At 45.5% G+C, this 20,465-nt stretch overlaps 2 protein-coding genes across 3 annotated transcripts in view; both read right to left on the reverse strand.

The window, feature by feature from the left end:
- The window catches only part of JHY (junctional cadherin complex regulator), a 61,073-nt gene extending 52,888 nt beyond the window's left edge, over positions 1 to 8,185 (reverse strand). The window contains exons 1-2 of one of the 2 annotated variants that reach the window (XM_084783591.1): positions 8,063 to 8,185; positions 5,002 to 5,337 (exon numbers count right to left, since the gene is read on the reverse strand). In XM_084783591.1, coding sequence (XP_084639717.1) covers positions 5,002 to 5,336 — 335 coding nt within the window. In that variant the 5' untranslated portion in view covers position 5,337; positions 8,063 to 8,185. Of the gene's footprint in view, positions 1 to 5,001; positions 5,338 to 6,321; positions 7,976 to 8,062 lie in introns of those variants that run through there. The other variant, XM_084783590.1, reaches the window with a different exon arrangement.
- A 6,894-nt stretch (positions 8,186 to 15,079) lies between these two features.
- Positions 15,080 to 20,465, reverse strand: part of CRTAM (cytotoxic and regulatory T cell molecule) — a 30,531-nt gene continuing 25,145 nt past the window's right edge. The window contains exons 9-10 of the mRNA XM_084781664.1: positions 19,977 to 20,063; positions 15,080 to 18,057 (exon numbers count right to left, since the gene is read on the reverse strand). Of these exons, the coding sequence (XP_084637790.1) occupies positions 17,930 to 18,057; positions 19,977 to 20,063 (215 nt within the window). The 3' untranslated portion in view covers positions 15,080 to 17,929. The remainder of the gene's footprint in view (positions 18,058 to 19,976; positions 20,064 to 20,465) is intronic.

Consider the following 20,465-nt stretch of genomic DNA (forward strand, 5'->3'; position numbering starts at 1 on the left):
GCGACCCTCTCTCCACTCTTGATTCATTCACTACTGTCAATGCTCTTCCAATTTCCATTAAGTAAAGGGGTTTTCTCTAAGCCACAGACTTGACTTCTGGAGGTTCTAGTAACATCAAAACGCAAGTGTGGGGCTAAGTGATTTGCCAGCAGCTTTTAAAACTATTGCTTATGAAAGCAAGAAGAAAGGTTTGTCTTGGTTTAAGGCCAGGCATGGACTAATTTCTCTTTCTTTCTTTGAACTACAATCCCCAGAATGCCATCTACCTTGTAAAACTGAAAGGCTGCTTCAATTTAATGTGGAGAGCCTGGGATCAATGTATGTGGAGCGTGGCTCATAACCACTTAGATTTGAGCGGCAGCACATCTAGGAAAGGACTGTGTAACTAATACACAGAGGCAGAGAAAAGATCGATACTCAACCATACTTGAATCGCATTTTGGAGACATTATTTGGACAAATCCTTCAGTTTGTTTTTTCTCTGTAGTGCGGAGACTGGCTTTTTCGCACCCAGTGAAGGGGACGCTGCCTTCTCCCGGGCACTAAGGTTGCCATCCATTCTAACCCCGCCCTGCAGTTTACAGTCTAGCATGAAACATCACCATGGCAGGGCGACCAGGGGGACACAGGGTTACTTAAGGGCTTCTGAACCAGAAGGTGAAGAACCTAGCGATGACTTTGACTTTTGGAAGCACAATCCTTTATTTTGAGATGTAGTGCATAGTAATCTAATGATCCCTTGACTGTCCAAACAAGGCTAAAGTCTGGTACCTGCTAAGCATGGTACCAAAAGAGGAAACAGCGAACAACCGCGATAATGAGGTGGAGTCTTATCTCGGTGTCCTTATCTTAAAAGTCAGATGAAAAAAACAAAACAACAAAACAACAACAACAAGAGAACCAGTACAATGCAGAAGACTTTTGGGGGTTGGAGAGATGACTCGATGGTCAAAAGCATTGGCTGCTCTTGCACCAGCACATAATAGCAGTTCACAACCATCTGTAACACCAGTTCCAGGGGATCTGATATCCTCTTCTAGCCTCTGTGGGTGCTGCACACTTTGGGAGTATACACACACACACACACACACACACACACACACACACACACACACACACACAGGCAAAACACTCACACCGACAAAGAAAATGAAAAAACAAAACAAAACAAAAAAGACTTCCTTCTCTTCCCCTTCTCTGAGAAGAAAGGGAGGGGGCATGGGGGGAGGGGAGAGGGAGGGACTGGGGGAGGGGGGAGGGGAACTTCCTAGCAGGATGTTAAGTAAATAAACAAATTGATTAATGAAAAAAAAGAGACTATTTTTTTTTTTATGATGTCTTCATTCATTTACTATCTTGAAGGGTACAGATCTCCCACATCAGAGCATCAAGTCAGACTGCATGAATGCTCTGCTCCAGGACTCACTAGAAACAAATGGCACCCATCAAGATGGGCTGACTATAGTATCTACTTACTATGGCTGCCATAGGATTCAGCAGGTGACATATATAACATATGTAGTACAATGACAGGCTCATGAGAGAAGTTCTATACATGGTAACTTATTACACTTCACTAGTGGAGCTGAGTGTGGTGGCGCACGCCTTTAATCCTAGAACTCGGGAGGCAGAGGCAGGTGGATCACTGTGAATTCGAGGCTAGCCTGGTCTGCAAAACAAGATTAGGACAGCCAAGGCTACGCAGAGAGACCCTGTCTCGAAAAACCAAAAACCAAACCAAACCAAACCAAAAAACAAAAAACAAAACAAAACAATAACAAAAAAAAAACCCCAAAACAAAACACTTCATTAGTGGCTTCCTTTGTCCCTCAACCTCAGTAGCTAATCTGTCACCAAATTCTGTCTATTCTTATATATATATGTGTGTGTGTGTGTGTGTGTGTGTGTGTGTACATATATGTATGTATGTATTTCAATTAAAACCTTGTTTAAAAAAAAATAAGTCAACCAGGGCACCCAGGGTGTTAGATAACCATACCATAACATCTGTAGACACTGGCATACTGTGTAGCATGAGGCAAGTCCATAATTACAGGTACACAAAGTATATTTTGTTAAATGAAGTCATCCAGTCATTGGAGAGTATGTCTGAATTGACTTCCTTTGGCTAAAAACATACAAGTCATGATGGACAAGCAATTAAAATTTACCAACAAGTGGAATGTTGTAACCTCTCAGAGTGCAGAAGTTTAAGAATGTCTAGGCCATTGGGCAGTCTGGGAAGCCACAGGCACTGTGGGCCCAGGTCCCTTCTCCTATCACTCTGTACTTCTGCGCATTACATATCCTAAAGGAACTCCCATACCCAACAGGCCACAGAAGGGTACACACAGACAAGTGTGAAATAAGAGTTGGAACAACCTAAGTATAGGCATCAGTAGATGTGATGGCTGATGGGAACTAGAATCAAGCGGGAGGCACACCTCTGGGCACACCTGTGAGGTGAGGGGACCCTGACGCTGGAGAGACAAGGGGACTGTGCTGCGCAGTAAGCTCACCCCTCCCTGCCATGAGACTAGCGGTTCATACACCTGCTGCCATGACCTTCCTGCCGCGAGGGACTGTAGCCTTTAAAACTGTGAGCCCAAACCCGAACCCTTCCTCCTTTAAGGTGCTTCCTGTCATGTGCCTGATCACAGCACTGGGAGAATGAACTTACAGTAGGAAGTGGGTAAGCTGTCTGTCCTTCCACACTATATAACTTACCTATAAGACAAGCAAAAAAAAAAAATGTAATGCTGACTGAACCAAAATGGAGATATTGTGCACATATATGTATATATGCACATGTATACATATACATATATGTATATAATCACGAATTATAGGCACCCGTGAAAGACATGAACAAGGAAAAGGGGGTTAAAAAGGACGTACAACCACATCAGTATGTTTCAGTCACTTCTGAGGGGGAAAAGGGGAAATACATGAAAAAGGTACAAGGAAACTAATTTTTTTTTCCTTTTTAAACATGTTTATCTCTGTGTATCTGTGTATAGATATGTGTGCAGTTGAGTGCAAGTACCTGCAGTGGCCAGAGGTGTCACATCCCCTGGCACATGAGTTACAGGCACCCTTGAGCGTCTGTTGTGGCTGCCAGCAACCGGACTTGGGTCCTCTGAATGGGAAATACAGACTCGGTTGAGCCGCCTCTCTAGCCCCAGCAAGGAAATGCTTAGATGATATTTATGACTGCAACTTTAAAATAATCTAATATAAATATGACATTAAAGGGTTATGTCATTTCTCCCTTCTGGGTTTTTGTGTTTTTTTTTTTTTTAATAGGAAAGACATTTTCCATAGTTTAAAAAGCTATAGGCCCATGTCTGGCTCAGTGGTAGAGTGCTTTGCCTAGGATGCCCAAGGCTCTGACTTTGATCCATAATACCAAAAACCAACCGAGCAAACAAAAACAAAAAACCATGAAACATGACAGTAATAACCAAAGAAAGGCGTGCCTTTAAGCCACTGTGGCCTCGGACAAAGAATTTCTTCTCTGTTAGCCTCATTTCCCCCAACTTTAATATAAGAACCACAACACAATTCTCAACAGAATTATAATGAAGAACTGAGAAAAGGAAAAAAGAAAACATCCTTTAAAAAAAACTACAGTATTGGCTGGGCGTGGTGGCGCAGGGCTTTAATCCCAGCACTCAGGAGGCAGAGGCAGGTAGATCACTGTGAGTTCAAGGCCAGCCTGGTCTACAAAGTGAGTCTAGGACAGTCAAGGCTACATAGAGAAACCTTGTCTTGAAAAACCAAACAAATAAATAATACAGTATTGATATTGTAATAATCATTGCTAGCTTGCTGCTTCATTGTCCATAGTTTGTAATATTCGCTCTCTGATATAAAGGCACCAGCTTCCAGAAATACTGCTTCATCATGATTCCATCCCCAGCCCCCCACCCCCAGCCCCCCACCCCATGTTGACTCAACCAGTCTATTTAGTTAAAGTCATCCTAAACCCTCTTCTGCCTCCAGCCTTTCAGTGACAGCACTTATCATTTTTACTGGATTTTGGAAACTCCATAATAATTTGATGACAAGTTGTTGATTTTTTTTTTTTAACTTGTATCTCCAGGGAAATGAAGGAGAGGAAGGAGGAAAAGACTCAGGACCGGATGCTAACGTTGGCTCTTAGAGACCTCACTGTACTCCTTGGACAAGTTCTTTGAGGTGTGAAATGTGGGCCCCCCATAGGCTTGTGGTCGACAGCCAGTGGCCCTATTCTGGGAGGTTGTAGAACCTTGGCAAATGTGCTCTAGCTAGGAGAAGCAGGTCTTTACAAGCTGGGCCGCTTCAGGGTCCCCTGGCCTCTGCTTCCTCCAGCACAGACCAAGTCTCCTCAGCTCCCGTACCCTCCGCACACAACAGAGTGCTCCCTCTGAACCAGGGGAATAAATAATTTTTCTCTTCTCTCAGGTACTTTGTTACAGCAACAAAAAGAGTTACTAAGACAGGTGCTTATACCCGATGACCTTACGGATTGTCTCGTGGCTCTTAAGGCATGTTCATGAGGCCCCTTTACCCGGTCAGTAATGACTGCATTGCTTAATTAAAGAAGAGGAGGAGGAGACCAGGCACAGTGGCGCACGCCTTTAATCCCAGCACTTGGGAGGCAGAGACAAAGGCAGGCAGGTCTCTGTGAGTTTGAGGCTAGAGCCTGGCCACAAAGTGAGTCCAGGACAGTCAGGGCTACACAGAGAAACTCTGTTTTGAAAAACCCAAAAGCAAAAAGGAGGAGGGGGAGGAGAAGGAGGAGGAGGGGAAGGGGGGAGGGGAAGAGGAGAGACGAAGAGGAAGAAGAGGCGGAGAGGAGGAAGAGTGGAGAATGTGGTGAAATCAAGGAGCTACACTGTCTCTAGTTGCTCAGAGACCTGCCTTGCACACTCTTCATTAGGACAACACATCCTTTCTCACCTGGTAAGGTACTGGAAACTACTCAACACCACTGCCTTTCACAGGCCAGTTCCTTACCTGTGATTCCCAGCGCCACCTTGGGATCCCAAGTTTTCCTTGTTGGCGCTGTGGGCTGCTTTTCTGTTCACTGCCTCCTCTGCCCCTCCGAGGCTGTCAGGGCTGTCCTCCCCTAAGCTGTCAGGCTCCATGTCTTTGTGCTGGATTCGGTCCTCAGTTTCGGACTGAAACCGAATCTCTTGAGGAAGGCTTTCTGAATCCGATTCTAAGGAATCCCTCGAAATCAGGTTTAAGTCTTCCTTCTTAAAGGGTCTGCTTGCAGCCTGGGTCCTCAAGATGGTGTGATAGACAGGAGAGTGACTGGAGAGCGTGGGGACTGGTTTATATTTACTCATCCTGAAAAATAGAAACATGGAACAGGAAGGCTCTTGTTAGCAGGAGCAGTTAGTTGATATTTATAATTGTGGCTCTCAAAAGCATTGCTTAAAAAATTATATTTATGTTACTCTGTGGCTACTGAAATCATAATGGCGATGTTTGTCAAAAATGTCAACGAGCAAGAGAACCTTGTTATATTATCTGCAGGCTTCTGAATGCAGCCTTTTGAGTGTACGAGCAAGGAAGGCCTATTGGAAAAATGATTGTTTTTCTCTCTCTGCAGAAACACATCTGATTTAGGGCTCATAAGCAGCCTGAGTAATTGAATGGGGTTTTATTGAGGAAATCAAATGGCTGCTTGAAAGCGGATTCCGTTTCCAGCTTCCAAGGGCTTCTTACAAACAAGCCGGAACAAAGCCAAATGGCTAATTGTGAGCAGTGCTTTTGGTGGCTTTATTTCAAATGCCCAGGGCAAGTGTGTGTGTGTGTGTGTGTGTGTGTGTGTGTAGCAACCACAGACTGGTTCAGGGTTTACCATTTAGAAAGTAAGGGAGAGAGAAGCATCATTTCCTCAAGGGGAACTGTAATGCACAGACTGTTTCATTCCTAGACCACCGTCAACTGGCTCCATCATTTAGAAAAGGCTTTTACTATCCAGGATGCTGCTGGAAATGAATGTGTAATTTGGTGGCCATTATATGGCGCTCAATCTCAGCTTTCTATTAAACAAAAACAGTGTAATAATGATTGTTTTAAAAAAAACGTTCAATAAACAAGGCATGTTCATGCATGCTGATAAGCTAAGCACTTTAGGGAGGGGAGGAAGATCAGGTATTGGAAGGAGGTCAATTTGGGCAGCCTGAGACCCTATCTGTCTGTCTGTCTGTCTGTCTGTCTGTCTATCTATCTATCTATCTACATCGTCCCAAATTGTTCAACAAGAGGGCTGTGAATCCTGCCACAGAGTGACTCAATCAATGCAGAGGCCAGATGTCTGCCTACCTGGGGTAGCTGCTGCTGCTCTTGGCCTGCATTACAGCCAGCAGTTAGTGGAGTCCCATGCAAATTGCCTAAGGGTATGGTGCAAAGCGAACCCTCACTGTCTCCAACAGCTACTCTAGTGACCCAGGGGACAGTTTACAGAAGAGGTGCTTTTGGGTCGGCACAGGATTGGAAGACGATGGAGGGAATGGGATTTCCTTTCATCTCTACCCAGGCTTTCTCTTCCGGTTTATTTATGCTCCTCTCTCTCTCTCTCTCTCTCTCTCTCTCTCTCTCTCTCTCTCTGTGTGTGTGTGTGTGTGTGTGAGAGAGAGAGAGAGAGAGAGACAGAGAGAGAGAGAGAGAGAGACAGAGAGAGAGAGAGAGAGAGACTGTTTTGACTGGCTGTCTCATGTTCTTTTGGAAAATCTGGTTTTTAATTAAAAATACCTTGACCTGATTCCTGTTCCTTGAATTATTATTATATTGACTTTGTTGCTAGGGTTTCCAAGGACACAGTCTGCTCCTTGGATGAGAGCACCTTTACAAACGTAACAGACAAAAGATAGTGCTCACGCTTAAACAAACATGGAACGATTCTCTGCTTAACCCCAAATTCCTTCCTGGTCATTGCCTAATTTTAGATCAATTTGCCTGCAGGAAGTCTCTTGTTTAGTATACACGTAGCATTCTGCCATAGTTTAATACTGATGTGGTTTTTCAGGATTTTTTTTTTTTTTAGAAAGCAGCATGAAAACATTTTAAATCTAAGTCTCAATATACACCAGTTTTGTTTCTTAAAAAACCCACTGTATTTGAAATCTTGAAAAACTAGCTGAAAAAAAAAATCTTAAAAAACAAAGCTAGGGAGTTATAGCTCATGGTTAGAACGTACATGATGCCTGGGCTTTAATCTACAACTCCAGCAAGAAAAAAAAATTAGTCTTCATCTCAGATTTGCTTTTCATATAATAATTCCTATTCATCATTCTGTCTTAACGAGAACCCAGGATTTCTTGGCAGTAATAAGCAATGGCCATATATGAGAACAATTTTGTCGTTGTTGACAGAATGATAGAATTTAGGGGAGAATGTAAAAGAGCAGAGTGAAATATTCCCCAAGTTGAGTTTTCTGTGGCGGCCTGATTTTAAAGGGGATGGGACAGAAGGATTATAGAAAAAGAGAGGACCCCCTTGAGTAAATTTACTATGTGGGCTACATTTCACGAGTCCCTAGTGACACTCCATACAAAAACAAACAGAAAGAACGAAAAATAAAGCAACGGTTGGGCCTCTGCGATTCCTGACCAATCCACTTTTTAGTAAACAAGGAAGGCATGGGCAAGTCCTCTATTATCTAGTGATGGAGAAACCGCAAGTTCTCCGGAATCCCGCTGTCTCTGCCACTAGTTGGGGACAAATCCGCCTAAGGCAGAGGACAAGGAGGCTCCCTTAGGATGAAGTCGCCCTGTTTGGAAGAGGCAAGATGCTGCCCCGTGGGGATCGCCTGGTTTTTGCCGTCGTCGCCTCTTTCTAAGGGTCAGGGCAGACTGCAGGGGGCGTTTGAAGGTCCAGAGGTGGCCGGTTGGAGGTTGGGACAAGGGGCTGAGGGCAGGGCTGTCAGGCCTGTGGGTTGCGGCCCTGCCTGGGCGCGGTCCTTCCTCCCGGACCGGAGACTATCGCTCCCTCGCGCCCGGCCGGGAGTTCTCGGTACACCCTGGCCCGCGCGGCCCCTTCCCACCCGCCGGGAACCGCCCGTCACCTGTCGGCGCTGTTGGGCTGCCGCGCCCCTGGCCCCGCAACCTCCGCGGCCCCGGTTCCCGCTGCGGCTCCCGCCCCGCCCGCCGCTGCCTGGAGACCGCGGCCAACACCGCGCCGCTCGCTGGGGGCCGCGGGCCCAGCGCTCCCGCTGCTCGGCGCGGCGCGGGGGGTGGGGTGGGGGACCACGGCTCGGGCTGCACAGGTCCAGCTACCCCGACCCAGCGGAGGAGGAAAAGCAGGGAGGGGAAGAGTCTTGTTGCTAGTGTAGGTGAAGACGCATTAAGGAGAAAGGTACCCAGTTAAGTGAATGGCAGGGAGGCAAGGAGAGATGAGACAGGACCAAGCGGGAGGGAAGAAGAGAACATATGGACAGCCAGTAAGCATTTGACCTTTACTGGAAAGGAACTTAATTCATTAATAATTAGAAGAGGGAAAATTAAAGCCACGCAAGAGAGCACACTCACCACAAGGGCATCTTAAGGTGAAAAATTGGCCACCTGTTGGTGATGCCACCTCACCAACGCGAGTCTCAGCACTCAAGAGGGAGTGGCTGGAGGATCAGGAGAGTAAGAGCCTGTCTTAGAAATCCAGAACACCTAAATGAACTGCAAGCAGATAAACACACACCAACACACACCGGTTCCAAGTGCCAAATGTAAAGGACTTATATGGGAGAAGGACTCTCAGGCGTGTGAACCAGACCACGCTTTGGGAAATGGGTTGGCATCGTCTGGGATGTGCGGGTACACCTTAGTTCCCAGCAACCTCCCCTTGAGACATTCGCCCAAGGAAGCATGTGTTTTTATGCGTCTTGATGTCTTAAATCTGTAATGCTCCACCGGCTCAGGGACTTGAAAACCTGCCTCTTAGCTGGTTGGTGGCATTTTGTGTAGTTGACTGCGACTGGCCTTTGAGGATGATAGTCCATTGGTGAGTTCTCTGCTTTTCCCAGGATGTGAAGAGCTTGTGCCTTGCTGGTCCCTTAGAGTCAGCCATGCCTTCCCCACCTTGATAGACTGAAACCAAAGCTGAAATACTTGTCTCTTCTTGCTGTCCGGCATTTTGGCACAACTATGAGGAAAGTACCTCGCATGGCATCCAAACTGGAGAATATGGGAACATAAACATTAAATATGAGAACATAAAAAGTAAGGACAAAATTTTAAGGGTTTATAGGTGCACACACAGCAAAGCCAAAGGGGGCGGGGAGCAAGGTAGGAATTTATTAGCTCCGATCAGCCCATGAAAGTGTGAGGGAGAGCACTTTTGAGATTATATTTCTTGACTTTAATGGTTGATGTCTTTAAGATGCACATTATTATGTGTAAGATGCCTCACTATCAAAAGTTTTCGACGACGAAGAAAGGACATGCTGGAAATTCACATAAAGACACAGTAGATCCGAATAACTGCCTTCAGAGTGGCAAGAATGTCTTTAGACCAGTTGCTTTACTAATAATAGAAACCAGGAAATTGGAAAATAACCTTATACCTAGTTTTACCGCTTTTCAATGTGGTTTTTATTTCGTCCCTATACATGCACAATAAGACCCCAGTGTTCCCTGACAAATAAAAATAAGTTATCGGAAGCATCTGTATTATTATGCCCAGTCTGTTGCACAAACTGTCATTATAGCCACACCAAGCATGCAGAGACAGGCCATGCTAAAGTATTCACTCTTCAAGGCAGCTTCTGGGTGGGTTGTTCAAAAGTGAACCACTCGCCTGGTGGTGGTGGTGCAGGTCTTTCTTTAATCCCAGCACTCAGGAGGCAGAGGCAGGTTGATCCCTGTGAGTCTGAGGCCAGCCTGTTCTACAATGTGAGTCCAGGCTAAACAGATGAACCCTGTCTTGAAAAAAAACAAAAAAAACCAAAAAAATCAGTGCAAGTTACTGCTGTGCTTCTTCAGGTCCTTCAGCGGCCTTCTCATCAGCTGGAGATCACTTCTTCTGGTTTTCTGCAAAGCAGGGACCTCTTGTGGCTCACGAGGGTTGTGATCCAGTGGCTACCGGTAGAGACATGCCACCTGCTCAACACAGGACCCCGGGAGTTTGGCCCACCTCCCCTTCCTCCTCTGTAACCGCTAATCCTGCTTACTCTTTGTTGTAACTAAAAGGCTGAAATAATAAGCACAAATGCCAGGTTCTATCAGGGGTCAGAAGCGATGTCAGTTGTTTATAATGGCGAGAATTTGACATGAAGATTCAAAGAGTTGGAGATTCTCATGGTATAGAGACCACAGGAAGCGGCTCTGGCCTTGAGACTAGAGAGGGGAGCGCAGCGATGAACCTGACATCATTGTCCTTGAGAAGCCTGGGACAGGAATGCTCGGAACAAGGATCCAGGCCTCTGAGGGGGGTAGGGGGACTAAAAGAGCTGGCCCTGGGAGGAACAGGCCGGGATGCTTCTGAAGCGCACTGAGCCTGGGGCATGCAATGACTCTGTCAGGGGACTTGGAGGAAACAGGAAGAGGAGTGTCAGACCCTTTGCCTCCTTCACCCAGGCCACCTCTGTCTCCTGCTCACCACCAGGGAAGCCAGCAAGAAGCCTACTGGGAAAGGAGAAATATGGTTCGCCGGAGTTATGTCTGCCTGATAGTCACTCTGTGTCTGTGTGTATATGTGTGTGTTTGTGTGTATGTGTGCCTTTTTTGTGAGTCTGTGTGTGTGTGTATGTATGTATATGGTGTTTGTATGTGATTCTGTTTGTGACTGCAGGTACCTGAGGAGGAAAGAGGCAATAGACCCCCCTTGAGCCCGAGTTACAGGTGGTTGTGAGTCTTTGAATGTGGTTCTGGGATCTGAACTCTAGTCCTAGAGTAAAGTGCACTCCTAACTGCAGAGTGGTCGTCTCTCCAGCCCTGCACTTCCTGTCTTAATAAAGAAAAAAAGAAAAAAAGAAAAAAGAAAAAAGAAAAAAAGAAAAGAAAAGAAAGAGAGAAAGAAAAATGACCTAGCTGGGCTCCATGACACACACCTGTAATCCTAGCACTCAGAGAGGCAGAGGCAGGCGGATTGCTGTGAGTTCAAGGCCAGCCTGGTCTACAAAGTGAGTCCAGGATAGCCAAAGCTAACACAGAGAAACCCTGTCTCAAAAACAAAAAGAAAAGAAATACAAAAGACCTATTGTTTCACGGAGCCAATTATTTTCTCTTTTTAAATATTAGTACAGTTGTTTCCCTGAACTTTGGCTTTTCTAGAAATTAAGTAGGATGACTTTTAAAAACAAACCCATAAACTGTATGATGCATTTGGGGAGACTACAAGACAGTTTTGCTTCCTGTGACCAGTTTATTTGGGTCTGAAAACAAGGAGCAGAGGAGACAAGATGGTGGAAGTTAACATATTTCAACCCTGATGACAGACCTGCTAAGGAGTGCATTACAGGAAGTGAAGAGGCCTTCTCCTTTAGAAGGTTCAGGATGGTTAAAAAAAAAAAATACAACCGCGTTTCATCTAGATCAAACCCCTTTATGAATATAGCAAATTACCATGACTTCAGCCAGAGGAAGGGATGGGAGATTATGTTGTTGGGGTAAATTAGTGGGCTCATTAACGGTCAGCAGTTCAAACCACCACCTCCTTCATCTACAGGGAGCCTCGTGACTTCAGGGTGTTCAGCCTGTTGGGTGGTTGTCATTTTCTCTGTTATTTTCACCTAATGACAGATGGTATGGGTGATGCTTGGAGCCAGAAGTATGTAAGTGTTTACTTATTTGTAATGGGGCACTATGGCAAACATTCCTCTGACTTACTTCCTGGAAGGCAGCATTGGGAAGGGCGTGTCCCTTCTTCTCTGGCTCCATCTTCCTTAAGTAGGAAAAGGGCAGCATCCTGCCTTGGGCGAAATTCCTAATCCAGCTGTTTTTCTCACTGCCTATGTGTTTGGTAGCTGCTTGACTATGTCTGGGTCACTGTACTTACATCAGTAAAACAAACGACTCAGGGTCAGTGTTTTCCAGGATAATGACTGTGCACAAAACAACCCGCTCTTGGATTTAAAGCTGCTCCATTTGGGAGGTGAAGGTGACTGCAGATCCAAGTCCTGTGGCTTGAGTAACTGTCGGATCTTCAGTTCACAATCATTCTGACAGAGCAACTCAAGACCAGTAAGGACACAGCATTTCCTACTTCTCTTCCCTGCTGTGTCCTTGGCACACTATCCCTGCCCTGGAAGGAGTAATGGTGGCTCCAGGCATCATTTGGAGTTACATTTTCCAAGAAGGATGCTTTGATTCCAAAAGCCTCTTCTCATCACTAAGAAATGTGTTTTCTGTGCCAGGCACAAGATGGGAAGTTTGTACATTTGAGGCTATCTTGGGCCACACAGCAAGATCCTGTCTCAAATATGTAAATAAACAAGAAAGCCTATCAGGAACTTATTCATGTCTCAATGGCCAGTGCTGCTTTACGCTATTGCATTTATTGTAATATGTATTCTGCATGCATGGGTGTAACAAATCTTAGGTATAAAACCAGCTTGCCCTTGTACTGAGCATGTGCAGCCCTTGTCATGATTCCCCAAACACTGGTCTGCAATTGCTATCTGCATTGTATCAAGTATCATTCACAGTCAGGAGGTGATATATATTTTCAGACAGATGTATGTGGCTTAGAAGTGACTATCACTCTGTTTTCTATAAGGGACTTGAACATCTTCAGGTTTTGGTGGTCTGGGGATGCTGCCAGGGAGGCCCTGGGAGTTTCCCACATAGACACGCACCATCGCTATTTGTGATTCAAGTACATTTGAACAAAACTGGGTTAAATCGAGCTACACAGATCCCTTCATGGCAACTTTTAGATTCTGTATGTTGAAACGATAATGTCTGATGGCTCTCACATTTGTATGACCCCAGGAAACTTTAAAAAAAAATTATCTATTCATTCCTTTTGTGTTAGTATTAGTATAGACGAGTGTGCCATGATGCATGTGTGGCAGTCAGAAGACAACTCCCACGGGGCCATTCTCCCCTTCCACCACATGGGTCCCAGATACCAAACTCAAATCTTCAGGATTTGTGGCAGAGGCCTTTACCTGATGAGCCATCTCACCATCCCAGGAAAGTTTTCTTTCCCCCACAAAACTTCTACTAATATTTCTAGGACATTAGCTTTCTTGAAAATACATTTTAATCTTGGCATAAAGATCCTTATTAATCTGAGTATTTTACCTGTGGAAACTAAACCAGGAATTACTGGGGTTGTGAGAAGTCTATAAATATAACTGCTTTATTGGTAAGTGTCTCTGTAACACATGGATGGTATACACTCAAACTGGGTAATAGAAGGGATTTAATAAACTAAACTCAAAGCTTTGGGGGAAAGAAAAGGTTGCGCAGGATCCTGTGATGCCCATTTAGAAAGAAAGAAAGAAAGAAGTGGGTAGATTTCAAAACCAGAGAGAGAGCAAAACACCTTACAGGAACTGCAACCTCTAGCTGAAGAGTGCAGCCAGTCCTGCTAAGCCTGGGCAGCTGGTGCTCTTTGCTCACCAGCTGGTACCTCACATTCACTCCAGAGAGAGGGAAAGGGGTAACACTGATGCAGCCCACATCATTAGTCTCCCAGGGCAAATAAGAGATACCGAACACAGTTCCTAGCATCACATTTCATTTTAAGTGTCCCCTCTATAGCAATAGAGGGGGCACGGTAGTCTTGGACTGGCATCCAGGTTCTACCCTTAGTTTGCTCAATCTTGGGACGAGTGCTTTATAGTGATGACCAGGAGACCGTGATCACCTCAACCATAATGGACAGTTCAGCTCCACTTTGAAGACATTTGGTTTGAGATCCATGAGGTTTCCCCGACCAGGTATCAGGACAGTCTTTAGAAAATCCTGATTCTAAAACTTTACCCCAAGTTCCCTGGCACTAGTCACTGGGAATGAACTGGGGATCCCCATCTTAGGAAATCCTGTCAGGGGCATTCTGACAATTGGCTAAGTCCATTCCTGTACTCCACATGTTGCTGACTTGTTGGCACATTGACTTGGTTCCTAAAAAAAAGGATCTTGTGAAATGGGGGCAGTCACAGGGGGCAACCTGTGGGAGGACTCACTGCAAACATAGACTCAAAGTTGGCCAGCATCCGTTTAATTGGCCATGACAGGCACCGCCTCTGAGTTAAGAGCGCTTCCATCTGGGTTGTTTTCAAACTGCCTGTGGCTTGATGAGTGGCTGAGGCTGTGTGTGAATGACGTCCCAGATCTAGATGCCTTTGCACATCGAAACTCCTTTGAAAGCAGTACGGTACCTGGCTCACTCCCGTTCTCTCAGCCTCCTATCCCTATGCTTGTCCCAAGCAGTTCTGTCCTGGAAACAAAGCAGGTGGTCACAGGAGTGCGAGCAAGAACATGTGGATGTCCAGAGAGGGTGTGGGAGACCAGCCTAGGAAAGAAGCAGTGGCCTACATAGAGCTACCCTTGGCCACGGTGTCAACTTGAATGGGCAAGAAGGATGCCACATAGTAGTATATGTGTACCCGGGTGGCCTGCCAAAGGCTTCCACACAGAGGGGCCACGTGGTGTGAGGTGCCAGAACTCAAAGTTAGTAAGCAGAGACTGCATGGAGGAAGTGAGGACAGAAGCACAGAAATTAAGAATGGGAGCCCTAGGCAGTGGTGGCGCACGCCTTTAATCCCAGCACTTGGGAGGCAGAGGCAGGTGGATCTCTGTGAGTTTGAGGCCAGCCTGGTCTACAGAGTGAGTCCAGGGAAGCCAGGTCTATACAGAGGAACCCTGTCTTTGGGGGCGGGGGAGTTTGAGCCTTTGTAGGAAAGGGACTTGCTATGGACAGAGGGCAATGGCAGAACTGGGAGATGACCTCTACTCATGGAATTGATCAAATTAGCAAATATTAGGGATTCAAAAACTCATCTCTCAGAGGAGGGACTTATGAATACAGAAAGAGAGACTCTAGAATAAGGTCATGGTTTCAAGAGACAGACGTAGACACACACACACACACACACACACACACACACACACACACACACACACAGAGAGAGAGAGAGAGAGAGAGAGAGAGAGAGAGAGAGAGAGAGAGAGAGAGAGAGAGAGAGAGAGAATACATGTATATAAATAGTCCAAAGTTTTGTCCATTGAGAGGACCTGACAATGATGATACTTCAAAAACAGTGGTGACAACTATCACAAATCCTGGCTTCTACACACCAGTGTCCCCTGTTAGACTGCAGACCCTCTTCGCAACTTCTCTCCATCTTCCAAAAACCAGCCCATGCCTCTCTGGGACAAGGTTGTGCCATGCTGTGGCCTTGAAGCCCAGCCCCTCTCAAAGCTGCAAGTACCTGGCTCCTTGTTCACACCAAATCAGATAGTGTGGAACTTGCGGACAGCCCCTCCAAACTATAAAAGTTAAGTATCTTTGTTGTTCAAGTGATTTCTCCTAAGGCACACTCCCTCCTTCCTTTATGTTCCCCCATTGTGTTATCCATAGAGACTATCTTTACTTCTCTTTAAGCTATTTTTTTTTGTTTTTTTGTTTTTTTTGCATTTTACCCACCCCAAAGCCCAATCATAGTCCCAGTGTTTTCAAGACTCTCTCCTTAAAAAAGCTTACTTCTTATGGGCACCTGGTCTCAGCTTCCTTTCTTGCTGTTTCGTGTGCTTCGGTAACTTACAACATCCACTGCACACGACTAAGGATTCCTAGAGAACTGCTGACTTCAGGCCTGTGACAGGGAAAGTCTGAAGGTCTAGTATCAGAAAGCAAACAGTGTGCCTGAAGATGGATCCATGTCTTCCAGGGGGATGCAGAAGCCGCTGTCTGCAGTTTGACTGTGAACTTCGCAGTGGGCCAGTTTGGTAGTCACGGATTACAGCTCTCTGAATAACAGAGGAGACCAAGGGCTAAGAAAGTGCAGATCTAAGAAAATGAGTGAATAGCCTTAAAGTTGAACGAGGAAAACAACATCGGCAAAGTTTTGAAGCAAAATACTGAAAGAGGAAGAGAGGAAGTTTGCAGTGAAGAATTCCAACAGCTCCAAGGGAACCAATCAAAGGGAGTACCATAAACCAAGTGAGATAAATAATACACAGGAGAAGAAAACCCAGCAGGCCTCCTTGAGAGTCCAGTACAAGTGTAATTTGACCCCCCCCCCAATCCCAAAGAAACATTGGACAAACCCCAACTGAAGGCTGCTCTTTAAAAGAATTACCCTGCGTTGCAAACACCCAGGTCATGGAAAGAGAAACAAGGCAGACAAATAATTCCAAACAGACAGAGGTGAAGATGAAGTGAGCATCTAACTGGGGCCTTTGGGACAGTTGGGACAATAGGAAGAGGTTGACTGGCGTCTGCTTTAGTCCCTGTCCTAATGCTGTGAAGAGACATCACGGCCGAGGCAACTTTTATGAAAGAAGGCCTTTAATCGTGGGCTTGCTTACAGCTTCAGAGCGCTGGTCCATCATCATCATCATGGTGGGAAGCAGACAGGCATGGTCGTAGAGCAGCAGCTGAGAGCTTCACATCTGGACCGACGGGCAGTAGGCAGAGAGAGCGAGACTGGGCCTCGTATGGAGTTTTGAAACTTCAAAGCTCATCCCCAGTGACACGCCTCCTCCAACAGGACCACACCTCCTAATCCTTCCCAAATAGTTCCGCTAACCCGGAGACCAAACATTCAAGCATAGGAGCCTGGGGTGGCCATTTGCATGCAGACCACCACAGCAGGCAAGGGCTGTGAGTGGAAAGACAGAAACGCTGCTTTCCTGACTTCGATGGTTGCCTTGCGGTGATATGTGTCTTTGTCGGAGTACCCAGAGGGCTTAAGGGGGCTTGAACATCCTGTCCATTCACTCTCAGATAGGTGAGGGTGGTCCTCTGTGCTGCTTTACACTTTGCTAAAATTTTGTGATTGCTAAATGAAAAAAAAAAGTCACAGAAGGAATAGGACCAGGTTATGTGTCTACAATAACACGTGACCATATAGGTGTGTGTCTATACGTGTTTGTGTGCATGAGTGTGTGCAGGTAAGTATGGGTGTGTATATGAGTATGCATAGGTGTGTGCATCTAATACTTTCAAACTGGTTTTCTTAAATCCAAATAATGAGAAACGCTTCCTAGAGCACCAGAACTTGCTATGTCCTCTAAATTAATGTTTAGGTAAGAGAGTTATCAGTCATTTTCACACAGATAATTAAGAAGCGCAACGACCTCTAGAAAGACACACTCTGCTCTTTACTAAAATTGCAAAAGCCATTCACAAGTTCAACAATCTGTCAATCAAACTCGGGAGCCTCTCCTGTACATGCTTTTATCGTGTTGTAGTTAGGTTAAAAATTGTCTGTCATTTTGGATCACATGGTGAGTAAGGCGGCCTCCTGGCAGTTGAATGCAGGTCTTGTGCTGAGAGTTGTGGGTCTCTGGCTTGTCCTGTCCATCACATGCTGTGACATCCCACTTTTCCGTGTTGTCCGTTTGGCATCTTCTGAGAGCCTGTCTTGAAAGCAGGTTTCCGGTATCTCAGATCTTCTCAGGCTTATGCTCTTTTGACCAGAAGGAGAAATTTCAAAGCAATTCAAATAGTTCCACTACTGTCCCGTATCTAAGAACTCCCTTCGAGGTCATAAGATGTTCGCTGGTCATAGTGACCCTGATCAAAAAGACTTAGCAGACTCCTCCAGCTCAGAGGTAGTGTCAGTCATAATAGGTTCTTTTTATGCTCTTCTTTCAATGAGGAGCTTTCTGTCCACGGCTTGGTCCTCACGTTGCTGTCCTGGCTCAATGGACACTGTCTTGAATTCTACTCAATGGACATTTTTTTCCTATGTCACAGTACTTAACGCTCCTTTCCAGGGCCTGATTCGGCTGCCCTGAAATCCCATCTTCTATCGCAGGGAACGCTACACAATACTCTCTGGGACGCGACTGTGCTTGCCTTCCAGTTTCCAATGCTGGGCATTCTCCCTCTTAGTTTTGGCTCCCGAGTATAGCCGCGTGATGTAGTTCATGCAATGCTTAGACTTGGAGGCTGAAAGAAAAACACATTGAAGATGAGCTTTGAACAGCATTGCACCCATTTAGTTGAAGCTTCGTGGAGGTCATATTTTAGTTTTAAAGCTTAACCTACCACGATCTGGCCTTTGTAAATGTTCTAAGTGCACTGTTGTGCCTTAATTAAAAAAAAAACTTATGTTACATTAACAGTATGCCAATTGACTTAAGATACAATACATAGATAATTTTGCTCTCTACTGACTGAAGAAAATTAACACGTTGCCTTCAGCAAAATCACATACTAGAAAATAACAAGGCCTGCGGGGGAAAATAGGTTGAAGTGGAACTGTCAAAGCTTCGAGCCGGAGATGGCCCAAACCCTGATCTTTTGAAAGCGTAAGACGATGCGGCTGCAGCCTTGGGTTTGAGGCGTGGAGGCCATGAGGATTGTGCTGCTTATCTTGACTGCCAGCATAATCGGGTCGACAAACATCCAGAAGATCAGTAAAGCATGGTTCTGGGGGTATCTGTTGTTTCTAGGGAGGGTGAAGTGGGGGGAAAGCACCCACCCCGAGTGTGGGAAGCACCAACTGACAGGCCAAGGCCCAGGTGGAATCAAAGGGAGAAGGAACGAAGAAGCCAGCAACCAGATGGCCTCTCTCTCTGCCCACTTCCTGGCTGCCATGATGTGAGCTGCCCTATTCTATATTTCACCACTCTCCCCACCCACCCACCGCAGGGAGCGGAGACCTTGGAAAGTGTGAGCTAATGTAAATCCTTTGTACCTTTGTCCGTCAAGTATTGGCTATAGCAGTGAAAAACCAAACCACACCTGACTAACACAGGAAGAAAATGGAAATCTTAGCCCAGGAGAAAATCCCTCCGCTTTTGGAGATGGACTGCTCCCATCTGTGCAGGGAGTCCTGAGTGCAGGCGTCCATTCTGTTTCACCAAACCGTGAGGACATTTGCTTGTTCAGCACCCGCGGTGAGGGCTTTTCTGTCTCTGCTGAAGCTCATGATTCTCCTCCACTGTTTTACCTCCTCCTTGGCCAGGAAAAACACCACAGGCATGTACACAAGTGGCACCGGTGCCAGTTGCCTGCGCAGCACACCCAAGCAGACTAGTTCCCACACATCTCCCCATCATCCAGTCCCTGGGTCTCTGTTAGAAGCCTATTCTCTCTGTTTCACACTTTGGAAGGTCAAAATGAAACAAAAAGGCATAGATGTCTTAAGGGAGTAGCTCCTCTTACCAAAACCCTCAGTCAAATAGACAGAACCAAGCAGGAAAGCTCAGTACATTTCTTGAAACGCCTGGCAGGAAGAATAAGTTAATTTGCATGGAGGACATGCAGCAGGTAGAAGGTATAAAATTCTTGCCTTGCTATTGACCTAACTTCTGCCCACTAGATTTAAAAAAAGAAAGAAAGAAATACACATGTGTGCACGTGCAGACCCATTCACACCCATCAGCCACACCCATATGCTCTCTTTTCCCCTTATAGAGTATTCTTCACCATTATTTTGCTCGAAGTATTGAAATGAAGCCATCTAACAACCTCAAATATTTCTCTTTGTATTAATTAAGCCTTGAATTGCTTTATTAAATGAAGCCTATCAGACACTCCATTTGTGCCAGGCTCCATGACAGACTTCAAGGATGCAGAATGAATCTGGTTTCTTACTGCCTGACAGAACAAAGCATTAAAGCGATATGGAAAGGGTGATGTGTAGAATGCTGCGCATCTCAGGCCACACAGTGTGGCCCTGAATGTGACAAGAAAGCTAGAGCTGGCCTTCCTAAAATAGAAGGCCTTTCACTACATGAATTTAATTAACATTTAAGCTTTAAAGGTAAACTTTCTTAAATACTGTAAGTCAAATGCTTTCCCTAAGGCAGCTCAGGAATGAACCTCACTGTTTTAAGTCTCAGGCCATATGCTTTACTTACTCTGGCTGTTATTCTCTTGGGAAGATGTTTCTTCATTGTTGGATCTTGATCTGTAACTTTCCAGAGTTTGCTCTGCAATCTCACTTTCTGCAAGAGAAGAAAACTAAGTTACTAATTTCTGGCATCGCAGACATGATTAGAAATGGATGTTTGAGTAAGATGACTGCATGGCCACAGTTGAAGCGTCATGCCCTCCTGTGCCCTGTGTATTCATTAGCTCAAAATGGTATGTCTTACAATGTTTTCAGGGTTCCCAGGGGGCACTGTAAGAGATGAAGTCAAATGACAGCAGAATCGAAGCAAGCACTGTCCTTCGGAAAGGAACAATTGCAGCAGCCCTTACAGAATGACGGTGGCCAATCACCAATGAGAGGCTTTGAAATAATACTGTGCCATTTGCCTATTGCACAAATGAAGCATCTGATCCTGTCTCCGAGCTTATTTATATGTCTTTGTTCTATGGCCAAATGATCTTTTACATGATTTAAT

Source organism: Acomys minous (assembly GCF_964271855.1).
Source record: "Acomys minous genome assembly, chromosome: 5".
Classification (NCBI taxonomy): Eukaryota; Metazoa; Chordata; class Mammalia; order Rodentia; family Muridae; genus Acomys; species Acomys minous.